Below are 14,523 nucleotides of genomic sequence, written 5' to 3' on the forward strand. Positions count from 1 at the left end.
CCTGAAAGGTTCTTCAGATTTAGTAGTTACCATGCTCAATGTCTGTATGTTAAATTAACCTAAAAACCCAACTTATTTGCTGAATGGGTTATGCTCTGTTGTTTTTAATTGTGGATTCTGACACTTGACAAAAGGCCTTTATTTGGGACTTGATTAAACTAATTTAAAACTAATTGGTTATTGTAACTGAACATAAGTTGAAGCAAACTTGCAAACCTGAATCCTAAAATGATTATGCTTTGTTTAAAATGGATGTTACCAAAAATGTTTCTGAGAACAAAATCTGCTGTTGTAGAATTTAGCTGTATTTGACTCAGAGAGCAGAGGAATCAAGAATTCATTAAGATAAAAGAGAAGATAATGATGTTTAATCACAAAATAAACAGCAGTGTATATTTATGACACGTGTGTTGAAAGATTATATTTGAGTTCTGGGATCACTTAGATACACTCCAACTGAGGAGTTAAGGTTAAGTTAGATCAAAGGCTATTAGGCAGCAATGATCTTGGATGAGAGTTTGGTTTTCCAGGCCATATTTTGTAAAGCATCTATAACTTTTGGAAATACTGTAATGTCTCCTTCTATGAAAACGAAACTGTGCGGATTAGTTAGCGGTGTTGTTAATACAGATAAATAGCCTTTTGTGGGGACTAAAAGGTGTATCCTCTTCCTTTAGAAAATGTATAGTGCCAATATACAAATCAGGATTCAGAAAATTAAATGCCTACAGTTACCAAGTGGACTTGGTAGGATTTGTGACAAACAGGAGACAGTTTGCCTCATTTTCCTTGGAAGCACCATGCCACTAACATTACTCTCATATCAAAACCACATTTTCTAACACTTTATGACACTATATAATCTATTAACTGATTTTGTCAACTTTTCAGCCACCTCTTTCAATGTCATCAATGCCTTCACTTCCTCAATGTGAATGAATATTCAGTCTTGACTGACGTGATCTGCCCTTTAATTTCTAACTTTCAAATCGATTCTCTAGCTCTTAGTCACAAAAGCCTATAGGATATTTTCACTTACATATCAAATTAATACCGTAAACTCAATAGATTATAAAAGAATTCTTTTATTTTATGTTAAACTTAGAAAAGGAGAACAGCTCTGGGAAATGCTGCACACATGAAGTGGTACATGAACCAGGCTTTCAGTGATTTGCTGGAAGTAGAATAATGTAAAGAAAAGAGGGAGTTTCTTGAAGCAGAAAACAATTTTTAAATCTTGGTTAAAAATATGCATTATCATAGCAGTGCCTTGGTAAAACTACTCAATAAGTCAAGCTTCATCCTTTTCATGAGAATGTAATATGCTCTCCATCACTCAAAATTCTGTAGAAGTTATCAAAGGAAGAATATATAATTTTTGCCTTTAAGGAGCTAATTAGCTATTAGATGCAATAGAACTAACAAATGTTAAACTTTAAAGCTATTAAATGCAAAGTTGTTGAAAAATTTAGTTTAGAAAAGCAGAAAGATTATGGAGTTAGGATTAAGAGATAGAGGTAGGTTATAATCTATAGCTACTAATTTAGGCTGATCTTGAGCAATCTGTTGCAATTCTTTAAGCCTTAATTGCATTATATATAAAATTAAGATAATATCTTCCTTATAAGGTTGATACAAAGACTCAATTAAAAAATTAATAATGTCTAGAAAGTAGGTCTAACAGTCATTGAATAAAAACTACCTGGTGTTTTGTGGAAGACAGTAGAGCATAGGGCTTAAGAGCACAGGTTCTGGAATCAGGCTGCCTGGGCTTGGACCCACTTCTGCCACTATGAGTTCTGTGACCTTGGGCACATTATTCTCTCCGCCTCAGTTTCCCCATTTGTATAACAGAATCAGATACAGTATCTATCTCACTAAGTCACTGTTTGCATTAATGAGTTAATACACACAAAGTGCTTGGAAGAGTACCTAGCATACAAATACACAAAAGCAATGGGTAATATTATTTCTATTATTATTAAAAACATATAAAATAAGATTTGAATAATGCTGCTATAAACTTTGGGGTGCATAAGTCTTTTTGAATTAGTGTTTTTGTTTTGTTTTGTTTTGTTTTGTTTTTTGGTATACACCCAGGGGTGGAATTGCTGGGCCACATGGTAGTTCTATTTTTAGTTTTTTGAGAAATTTTCAGACTGTTTTCAACAGTGGCTGCACCAGTTTATATTCCCACCAACAGTGTACTAGGGTTCACTTTTCTCCAAATATCTGCCAACATTTGTTATTTGTGTTCTTTTTGATGATAGCCATTCTGATTGGTGTGAGACGATATCTCACTGTGGTTTCAATTTGCATTTCTCTGATGATTAATGATGTTTAGCATCTTTTCATGTGCCTGTTGGCCATCTGTATGTCTTCTTTGGAAAAAATATCTATTCAGGTCTTCTGCCCATTTTTTAATTGATTGTTTTTTTGATATTGAGTTGCATGAGATATTTATATATCCTGAATATTGCTGCCTTATTGATCATATCATTTGCAAATATTTTCTCCCATTCAATAGGTTGTCTTTTCATTTTTTTTGATGGTTTCCTTTGCTGTGGAAAAGCTTCTAAGTTTGATTGGTCCCATTTATTTAGTTTTGCTTTTATTTCCTTTACTTTAGGGGACAAATCCAAAAAAAAAAAAAGGCTATACTTTATGTCAAAGAGCATTCCACCTATGTTTTCTTCTAGGAGTTTTGTAGTTTCTGGTCTTCCATTCAAGCCTTTAATCCATTTTGAGTTTTTTGGTTTTTTTTGTATATGGTGTTAGAGAATGTTCTAATTTCATTCTTTCACATGTAGCTGTCCAGTTTTCCTGGCACCACTTATTGAAGATACTGTCTTTTCTCCATTGTATATTCTTGCCTCCTTAGTCATTGATTAATTGACTACAAGTGCATGGGTTTATTTCTGGGCTTTCTATTCTGTTCCATTGATCTATGTGTTGTTTTTGTGCCAGTACCAGACTGTTTTGATTACTGTAGCTTTGTAGTACAGTCTGAAGTCAGGGAGTGTGAGTACTCCAGTTCTGTCTTCTTTCTCAAGATTGTTTTGGCCTTTCAGGGTCTTTTGTGTTTCTATACAAATTTTAAAATTATTTGTTCTAGTTCAATGAAAACTGCCCTTGGTATTTTGATAGGGACTGCATTGAATTGTAATTTATTTCTTTAAACATTTTATATACTGTTATTTATTATTGACTATCACATGGTTTCAACAGCTGAAGTTCTTGGGTGTTCTAACCTTTTTACTTGCTGTTTTTGTTAACTCTCACACATAGTGACTTGCTTCTGTATGTACAAGGTGATCTTTAATTGTAAACTAATATCTGCATGGGAAACTTGTAGGTTTAAATTGAAGACACTTTCCACCAGAGTAGATTTATAAGCATTTCTGGCCAGGACCCAAGGCGGCCCTGGATTAATGCTGACTCTGGTTCATCTCCCCAGTACTGCTAATGTAAAGCTTGTTATCCAGATCACAGACTGCACTGCTCCCTGGGCATCTCTGTGTATTCTTCTTGCTTAATTAATTCTTGCTGCTCTTAGCTTATAGCTTGTCTTTCTTGGGTGGGATATGAGTGGTGCATCTTTTTAGATTTTCTCTATTTTTTGAAAATTCAGCAATGCATCAAAAGTAATTTTTCATTAGGATTTAGTTTTTTAAATATTCTAGTAAATATCTTCCAAGAATATAAACATGTAAGCATAAACTTATAACTACATAATACAGATACTTCTCATGTAAGAGATCTAAGTATAGCCACTATTATGGAGTTTATTATAAACATATTTCATGTATTCCCAGAATATATATATTATATGGTTATATCATAATTGTTACAATAAACTAAACACTGCTGAACATCTGCTTTCAAATTGTTATAATAAGCAGCACTATGTAGATGATCCTTATTCATCTCTGAACCTATTGGATCATATTAATTAGAAAATTAAGTCTAAATATGAAACTCTTGGGTCAAAGTGTATAGGTAGTTAAAATTTTAATCAGTATTCCTAAATCACGTCATTGAAACTACCGTACCAACAAAACGTGTAAGTACTTGTTTCCACAAAAAAACTCACCAATGCTGGGCATTATATATTAAACTTCTTCCTCTCCCAACCTAACAACTTTTCCTTGTTAAGTTGAAGTGCAATTATTCAAGCATAATCACTGTGAATTACTTCTTATTGAATTTTTGAAGACAGGCCATGTCTAATTATTCTATTAAAATGTCTACTCATTACCTTTGTACATTTTTTTCTACTGGGTGTTTATCACTTTCTTATATATTGTTAAGGGCTACCATTCTTTGAAACATTTTGAAAACACTTACTAGAACTTTGTTTCTTGCTTTTTAATATGCTCAATGATGACAAACCTTGAAAAATGAGAATGAATTTCCTTTTTTTCTATATAGACAAACTTCATTCAAAACAGTAAAATAAAGTCGATGATGTGTATGTACAGGTATAGAAATGAAACTATAATTTTTAAAAAATAGTAGTGCTCCTGGAGTCAGCACTAAGCTTCCTTAGAAACTATTTTAAATTATGGAAATAATAGTATATTTATAAAATTGATCTAATTCATTCAGTCATAATCTGAATGGTAGAAGCCATACATACTGTTAAATGTCTCCTTGTAAGCTGAGCCAGGACCTAAACAAAAGGGGAAACCCAGCCACCTAATAAATTCTATCCCAGTGTCCCCAATATAATTTTCTTCATAATTTCCATTATTTGAAATCATCTCATTGATTTGTCTATGTGTTTACTATTAGTTTCTCCTAAAATACAATTCTAATTTCATGAGGACAGAGAAATTCTCTGTTAATGATCATTGCTCTATACTCAGAAATAAAATATTACAGAGGTTAATCCAACTATATCACTATTCATTTTGAATGTCAATGTTCTAAATATTCTAAATGTACCAATTAAAAGACACCAACTGTCAGAGTGGATCAAGAAATAAAGGCCAACTATATGTCTACAAAAAACCCATCTTAAATATAAAGACACATATATATTAAGTGTAAGTGGATGGAGAAAAATTTACTATATTAAAACCAATCAAAAGAAAGCTACAGTAGCTATATTAATTACAAACATAGAAGACTTCAAAGCAAGGAAATTTATGAAGGATAAGGAATGGTATTACATAAATATAAAGGGATCAACTCTCCACAAAGACATGACAATCCTTAACATGCATGCATCTGACAACAGAGGATCACCTATGGGACACAAAAACTAATTGAGTTACAAAAAGAATTAAATAATTACACTATCATAGTTGGAGATTTCAATACCTCTCTATCAGAAGTGGACATATCCAAGCAGAAAATCAGTGAGGACACAGTTGAACTCAACTGGAGTTCACAATCAACTAAACATAACTAACATCTATGGACTACTTCAACCAGCCATTATTCTCAAGCTCACATGGAACATTTACTGAAACAGATCACATTCTGAGTCATAAAGACATACCTTACCAAACTTAAAAGAAATCATAGAATGTCTGCTCTCAGACCACTTTGATGGACACTTGAAATTAACACAATATAGTAATACAGCTATATTTAAATAAATAAATAAATTTTACAGTATGTAAAATTCCACAAAAATTTACATTTGATATCTATCAGTTGGTATGTTATACATAATTATTTAATACCTAACAAAAATATTCAGAATACTTCCTAAAAGGTGGATTTATGGGTAAAGCTGTATTTTCTTTTATAATATGGATTCTAGTAGTTTCCTTCTGTCAGTGAGTCAATGCTGTTTAAAACTATATGATGACATATTTGTGACTACAAAGGAGTTCCCACAGCCATACTATACTTAAGTAGTACTGCTGGAACAAAAAAAGATGACAATTACATCTTGTTACTCTTAAGATTTGGGACTCATTTTTCACATGTTTAGATATATTATGAGCAAGGCTCTTAAATCAAAGAACTGAGCATTCAAACTGGAAAAGCTAGTTAATATTGTTAGCTTTAACATATTTCTATTTCTTGATGTTCACTTTTGCAATAGTAAAGTGGATATGTTAGGAAAACAAAACCACATTGTTTTAATTAGAAACTAATTTTAAGAAAGTTCACCTTAAGTACATTTTACTTTGTTGAGCTTAATAATAATTGAAGATAAATGCTTCATGTAACAGTGGGTTCTTTACATACCTAAAAATGTTATATCTCTCCTACATTTTACCATAATATTTATTACCTAATTAATTTTTATGTAGGCTGCGGGCTTTATTAATTTGAATAGAGAAAGGTTTTGATTACATTCTTCTGTCAACAATGAATTTATTACCAGCAACATTCATGTAGATACTACTACATGTCTGTATATTTTCTTATTTAAAATGAACATTTTAAAAAGTTTTAACTGATATATAATTCACATATCACACTATTCATCTATTTAAAGTGTACACTTCAGTGTTTTTTAGAGTATTCACAGATATGTTCAACCATCACCACAGTCAACTTTAGAACATTTTTATCACTTTAAAAAGAAACCTGTGCACTTTAGCAATCACTCCTATTTTCTTCTTTTACCCAGCCCTAAGCAACCACTAATCTACTTTCTGTCTCTATAGATTTGCCTATTCTGAATATTCTGGATAAATGGAATCATAAGATGTGTGCTCTTTTGCAACTTGTTTTTTTTTTAGTAGATATAATGTTCTAAAGATTCATCCATGTTGCATCTTATATAAATCCTTAATTAATTTTTCTGGCTTAATTATATGCCATTGTGTGAATATACCACAATTTGTTTATCCATTCACTAACTAATGCACATTTCAGCTCTTTCTACCTTTTGGCAATTACTAATAATGCTGCTAAAAACAATATTGCCTTAACATTTACTATCTTTTTGTACAGCATCTTATGGTAAAACAGAGATGAGGGATTGGGCCTTCTCATTTCTTTCCTGAGTATGCACATAGCTCTGTGAATGCATGTGTCCTCCATATTCCAAAGAATATGTCAGAGCCTTTCAAAACTCTTATGGGCATCTCATTCCCCAGCTTTTCCTTTTAAGCTATTTGATTAATATGTTGTTTGACCTAAACTGGAATCCATCACTTCAGGCAACCTAAAGTTAAAACACTTGCCTACATTGCATTTGACAACCCCATCTACCAACTCCCCTGCCAAGAAGAAGGCTAGTCACACTGAATGATATGAGTCCCTGGGGTCTACCAGGGAACCATCAGACAGGTTATATGGTAATTATTTGGGAATAAGGCTTAAAAGGAGCTCCAACTCCATTCTGCTTCTTCTGGTAGCTGCCAGGATGCTTGGGGAACATGAACCATTATTTTTCCCAAGCTACTGCTGAGCTGGGAGAGTGGGAGATGCTAACTAAGGCAAACTAAAATGCCACCAATTTTTCTGTTCCTATCTAGATACAGTTGTTTTTCTTTAATAAACACTCCTTAGATCCTTGCAAGTATGACTAATTTCCTGAGTTTAACTGAAGAATTGTAAGTGTTCCCCAATATGCACAGTCTCTATAAAATGCTTCATAGTTCTCATGTAAAATACTTTTGTTTGATCTTCAATCTTTTTAAAGATAAAAAATTTATAGCTTAGAAAACTTGTAACTTTCTTGAGCCATCAATTAATTGCCTTAGGAATATTACATAACCCTTAGAAGACTAGGTTCTGTACCTAGTGTTATAAAAATGTTAATTCCCAACAATCTTTGCCCTTTTTTCCGTTGCTTTTATCGATGAGTAAATTTTCAAGGTCCTTACACTAATAGTGATACATGCTACAACATGAATGAACTCTGAAAACATTACGCTAAGTGAAAGAAGCATAGCTAAGTTATAGGAACACATCAATATAGATATTTATGTTAAAATCTTCACATTTTATATAAGTATTTGCAAAGATTTGGGGCAATGACTAGTTAATAATGTGATTTATACTGATAAATTCAAAGTTTTAGACGTGGGCAAAGAGGCAAGCTAAAAGAATTTATGGAGACCTTTTTTTAAAAATTCCTCAATAAGAGTAAATTCTTTAATGACTGTATCTGAATTTTTTTAAATATATGGAGCCTGTTTTTAAAATCTAAGAAACAACACAATAAATATCATACAAAAATGTTAAGATAAAGAAAAAAACTAAGTGGAAAAGGAATTCTAGTAAAATATTTGTCAAAAGATTTGGAGTTCTTGCTATGACCTTATTAAAGAAATCTAAGTGTTAAACTTTACATTAGTTAGCATTGCCTGGGAGTTTTTTAAACTCACAGACATGTCTAATGCAAATATGAACCAAACAACACATGTAAAACAGAATATTCAGTTTTATAATATAGGTTACTGTAATTTATTTTTAAAGTTCCTTTTACCTTTATTGTCTGCCTGTTTGTCTGAAATCGTTGATCAGACACCTGCTGCTGATGAAGGAGTTTTTCATTGACTTCTTTATATTCTTTAACAGACAGCTCCGCTGCTTTTTTGGCACTGAAAAGTACACTGTTTTGTTGTTGCAAGGATACAATCCGTTCTCGTAATAAAATAATATTGCTACTTGATTTCTGGGCAGTTATATTTTTCCACTTTTCTCTGTTAACTATACAAAAATAATGTTAATTTTTTTTAACAGTTCATTAAATTTAAACGACATTGTTAATTTCATATATCTTCTTACCTGTGGTAGGACCTGTTGTATGTGAACTCTTTTGAATATGACCATTCTTCTTTTGAAAAGCTGGCTTTTTGGCATTCTTGTGAAAATAACTCTAAATTTTAAAATTTCATAAAAATTAATTATTCAATAACATCAAGTGAACCAATATATATAATATATAATCTTTGTTTACGTAAAAATACATTTGTTTGTGTAGAGTAAAAATGTCTAGATAATAAAATTCTACAGTTGATACCAAAAACTTCTAAATGAACATAATACATGCACTAAAGTTAACCTAGCAGACAGAAGGTACAAATACAAAACTCAATCCAAAAGTCACAGAAATTTAGCCTAGGGACAGTTTTAAAAGCTATGAATAAAAATCATAAAAGCAACAAAAATAAAATAACAATATTTAATAACTTATTCTCTGGGAATCTTGATCTTTTTCTCAAATACTATTCTCTGTTGTAGACTGATGAATCCCTTCTGACAAATGAAGCTAAAACAATGTTGATGATTATAAAGTAACTTTCCTTGAAGCTGCATGTTTTCCTCATGACATTCCAGTACACTGAGGCTAAGTAAAATGAAGTCGTGTTGACTTTTGTTCAGAAATGTTTCATCAATCTATAAAACCTTTCCCAAAGCAAAAATTTAAATAGGAATATGTTACAAAATATTATAAATTCTAATAATAAAATATTTGGCCTTATTTAAGAATTTATTGCCTGGGAAACAGGAACAATATTAATCCAGAAAACTATTTCTTTAAAAAAAGGAATTTTTTTCAAAGAACCCAATTCAGGAACAAATAAATAATTATGGTAAAAGTGGAAGGAAAAAATAAATTTGACTGAATGTTACTTTGACAATGAGCTATATATTTTATACTGATGAATATATAAATTACACTATATTATATATAAGGCATGGCCCTAAAGTAATAAAACTGATTTATTAACACAAATACCAGAAACTCCTATCTAAGATAGGGTTTTCCTTTAAACTAATTACTTCCTTTAAATAAACTATGTTTCACTTCTCAAAATATTTTTAAAATGTCTCATTTGAACTTGTCTTCAGAACCAGTATATAAGATGCATTTTTAAATGTTTCATTGCTTTCTTAAGATTCAATGTTATATCATGTACTGATTACTATAAAAAGATCCAAAACAGAACCACCAAATTACCAATATCAGTTACCATACTTGGCATCAAATTAATTGCACCTAAAATAAAAGAGACTTTCATTTACTTTGAAGCAAGCACACTTAAAGTCTATTTTAAACATGAGAAAGTGTTAAGGGAAATTCTGAGGCCAAAAATAAAGCAAAGCAAGAATCCAGTGAGACTAATGACAAAGAAGCCAGCAAAAATACAGGACAATTGATAATCCCTTGTGACCCCGAAATTCCATATAAATAGCAAATCAGAATATAGAAACCTGTAAAGAAAGCCTAGGTCCCAACTCAAGATGAGAAATTTGAAGTCATGAAGCTAAGCTATTGTATATATCAATAGCCTGTACCTTTTTTATTGCTGAATAGTATTTCATGGTATGGATGTATCACACTTTGACTAACCAGCTATTGAAGAAAATTTTGGTTGTTACAGTTTTTATCTATTACAAATAAAGCTGTCACAACCATTCATATACAGGATTTTTGGTAAAGATAAATTTTCATTTCTATGCAATGTGTCCAAGAGTGAGACAGATGGGTTGTATGGTAAGTCTATGATTAGTTTTTTTAAAAAAAGGAACTGCCGTTTCCAAGAGTGCTGTACCACTCTGTATTCACACTAGCACTGTATGAGAGATCCAGTTTCTCTGCATCCGTGTCAGCGCTTGGTATTGTTTCATATTAGCTATTAGATGTGTATCTCATTAGGGTCTTAATATGCATTTGCCTAATTGGTAATGATGTTGAACATCTTTATATGTGCTTTTTTGCCATCCATTTATCCTTTTCAGTGAAATGTGTGTTCATGTCTTTTGCCTGTTTTCAAATTGAATTGTTCGATTTTCCATTGTTGAGTTTGAAAAAAATCCTTATGTATCCAAGATACCAATCTTCTGTCAAATATATGGTTTACAAATACTTCCTCCCAGTCTGTAGCATTTTTTATCTTCTTAATAGGGTCTTTCACAAAGTTCTTAATTTTGATGAAGTCTAATTAATTGATACTGTCTTTTAGGGATCATGCTTTTGATATTATGTCCAAAAACTCCTCAGCAAGCGCAAACTCTTTTATGTTTCCTTCTAAAAGTTTTGTATTTGTTTTACATATATATCTGTGATCTATTTCAAATTAATTTTTGCATAAGGTGTGAAGATTAGGTATAGGTTCATTTTATTGCCTAGGGATCTCCAATTGCTCCAGCACTATTTGTTGAATAGCACTATCCTTCTTCTATTGAACTGCTTTTGCACCTTTGTCAAAATCATTTGTTCATAGTTGTGGATGCATTGCATCCATCATGTGAGTAATACATTCATTCCCCACTTGTTGAGTGTTCTGTGTCATTAGTCTTGACATCAAATTAACTGGTGAGGACTGATGACATCCTCTGTGGGGTGAACACAAAATAGTTATCTTACTTTTTGGTTAAAATTTCCATCTGGTTCTATTTTATATCTTCTATTTCTTTGATAAGACTTTCTATTTCACTCTTGTTTCAAGCCTGTTAGCAAATGCTTATTGAAGAATTTTTATGACAGCTACTTTAAAATGCTGTCATATAGTTTGAACATCTGTGTCATTTTGCTTCTGGCTTTTGCTGTTGATCATCTGTTTTTTTTCATTCAAGTTGAGGTGTTTCTGGTTGCTAGGTATGGTGAATGATTTTCAGTTGTATCCTGGACATTATGGGTATTATGTTTCAAGACTCTGGATCTTATTTAAATCTTCTGTTTTGGTAGGCCTCCTCTGATGTCACACCTATGGGATGAGGGAGTACTAACTCATTACTGTCAGTTGGGGATGGAAGTCCAGTCTCTGCTGACACCCTAGATAGGGAGGGGCACCTCATTACTACTTGGTGAGAGTGAAAGTTCAGGCTCCCCACAGACCTCTGTTGATACTAGCCTGGTTGGGATACAGAGCATGGCCTTGTTTCTGCTCCTAACTTGACCTCTACTGACACCATGGGGAGAGGGTGGGAGGCTTTATAGATATAGGAGTTGATGAGAGTCTGCATCTCTACCCTTGACCTCTGAAAAATCCCTACTAGAAAGGAAAAAGGAACATCTCTTTTTTGTGGATGAAGATGGATGTCCAGCTCCCTGTATGGTCTCTAACGACATAAAAGGAGGGAGTGATTACTATTGGCCCCTCATGTGACCCTGACAGAAGGAGGAGGGATGCCTTTTCATAGCCAGGTGAGAGCAAAGTCTAGGTTCCCCATTGGGTCTTTACTGGTCGGGTAGAGGTAGGGTTGCAATTTTTTCCATGGTGATTGGCTCCAGAAGGACAGTTAGTGTGTAAAAGTTTTCTGTCTCTCTGGGCTGTCACTTTGATTAGAGAAAACAGGATTTTATAGGGGGCTTTTATCCTCTGACCAATTGGCATTTCCAAGCTGCAGGTTTCTTCAGCACCCAGGCCAGGATGTATGAGGCAAAATGAAGACCCAGAGAACTTATCAGGTATGTTGTTCCTCGAGTTCTGAGATCCCTAGCTGGTGTGTCTCCTTTACCTTTCAGAGTCTTCTTATTGTTCTATTATTAATTTATATTGATATAGTCCCTATCAAAATCTCAAAGGATATTTTTGTGAGAAAAACTGCTTATAAATTCATTTTGAAGGGTAAAGGACCAAGAATATTGAAGAGACTCTGAAGGAAAACATGATGGGCAATTTGCTCTATTATCAACAAAGACTACTATAAACTAACAGTATGATATAGAGAGAGTATGATATAGATAAATACACCGATGGAACAGAAGAAAAAGTCTAGAGACATACCTATATGTATATGCACCTTTGATTTACAACAAAGGTGGTGCTGTTGAACATAGTGGGGAAAAATGTGAAACTTAACCCTACCTTATACTACATGCAGAAATCAATGCCAGACATAGACATGAACATCAAAACAGTAAGTCAGATAATACAGGGAAAGATAACAAGTAAAGTAGTATAAAAAATATCTAAGCTGTAGTAGGTAAAAAATTACTATATAGAACACAAAAAGTCCTATTCATACAGGCAAAAAAATTGTTGAATTTGGTCACATTAGAATTATGATGTTTTATTCCCCAAAAGACTCCACGAAAAAAGAGTGAAAAGGCACAGCATGGAGTAGGGCAAGATATCCACAATGTATACAATCAACAAAAGGCTCCTAAGCAGCATATTTAAGAACTTCCACAGATGAATAAGAAAAAGGCAGACAATTCATTTGTAAAATGGGCAGAGACTTGACGAAGCAATTCACTGAAGAATTCCAAATGGTCAATAATTGTAAGTAGTACTTACCAGCATATTTGTAATCACTGAAATGTAAATTAAACCCACAATGATATACCTCAACATACATACAAAACTGGCTGAGATGAGAAGAACTAACATACTGAATGTTGACGAGCAGCAGTAAAAATGGTCATAGTCTGTTGGTGGGTGCAATAAACTGGCACAACATTTGGAAAATAACATTATCAACTAAATCTCAGAAACACATAATCTATGGTGCAGTAATTCCACCTGTAGGTATTTCATTACAGAAATGCCCATATTTGTACCATAAAAGACATTTAGAAGAATATTCATTGCAACATTATTTGCAAGAAATCCAAACTGAAGCAACCCAAAATTTAGCAGTAGAATGGATAAATAATTTGTGGTGTATTTCAACAATGAAATACTTTATACAAAAATAAGAATGAATGAACTCCACATAATACTGAACAAAGGAAGGCCAGACACAAAAGAAGACATACCTTACAGATTCCATAAAGTTCAAAAATAGGCAAAATTAACCATAATATTAGAAGAAATAAAATTATGAAGAAAACAAGGGGGATAATTAATTTAAAGTTAAAATAATGGTTATCTTTGGAGTTGGTAGAAAGTTTCTAATATTTTCCAGACACAATTGGTATAATTTGGTCAACTGTTATTTTGTGACTTCCAACAACATAGATAGATCTATTCAAAGTAGTTTATACTATACTCTCTTATTTTATGAATGGAATTATGAGTTACTTTTATTTATAAACTCATTAAGCTGCACATAAATGAATGCAACTAAGCAAAATTCCAAAGCAAATAATGCGTGGCAAGTTGGAGATTTCTGTAAAATATATTTATCAACCAACCACTCAATCAGCAGGTACTCAGCATGTAATTCTTCATCTAAACTTTATTCTGGCAGTAACTAAAATAAACTGGTGTCATCCTTGAACTTTTTCCTTCAAAGTTCTGGCTAGATCTCAAAAAAAAAACCACTTTTGGATTTGAATTTTAATGAACACTATAGTTTAGCTCAAAGATAATCTTTTTTTTAAAAACAAAAAGAATTATCTTTCCCCAGATTTTCACTGATTTATGCTGAGTTGATAAACTTTTTGGTGACATGATGTACCAGTGGTAAGAATTATTGAATAAGTTGTTTTGGAACATCAATAGTTTAATATTTAAAATACACTGGGGAATAAAATAGGAATCAGAAATTAAAGACTTAGACTAAATAATTTATTATCATGAAGGCTAATATAAAAACAGAATTTTCTTCTCTTCATATATTTCACATACCTGAAAACAGTAATGAGCTTATTATCACCTTTATTTACTTATTTTCTGGCTGAGATATAAATATCTTAAGATTTATATT

At 32.3% G+C, this 14,523-nt stretch overlaps 1 protein-coding gene across 1 annotated transcript in view; it reads right to left on the reverse strand.

Moving 5' to 3' along the window:
• The window catches only part of CNTLN (centlein), a 247,919-nt gene that overhangs the window by 64,805 nt on the left and 168,591 nt on the right, over positions 1-14,523 (reverse strand). Inside the window, exons 17-18 of the mRNA XM_010946034.3 lie at positions 8,707-8,797; positions 8,405-8,628 (exon numbers count right to left, since the gene is read on the reverse strand). Coding sequence (XP_010944336.1) covers positions 8,405-8,628; positions 8,707-8,797 — 315 coding nt within the window. The remainder of the gene's footprint in view (positions 1-8,404; positions 8,629-8,706; positions 8,798-14,523) is intronic.

Source organism: Camelus bactrianus, chromosome 4 (assembly GCF_048773025.1).
Source record: "Camelus bactrianus isolate YW-2024 breed Bactrian camel chromosome 4, ASM4877302v1, whole genome shotgun sequence".
In the NCBI taxonomy this organism is placed as follows: Eukaryota; Metazoa; Chordata; class Mammalia; order Artiodactyla; family Camelidae; genus Camelus; species Camelus bactrianus.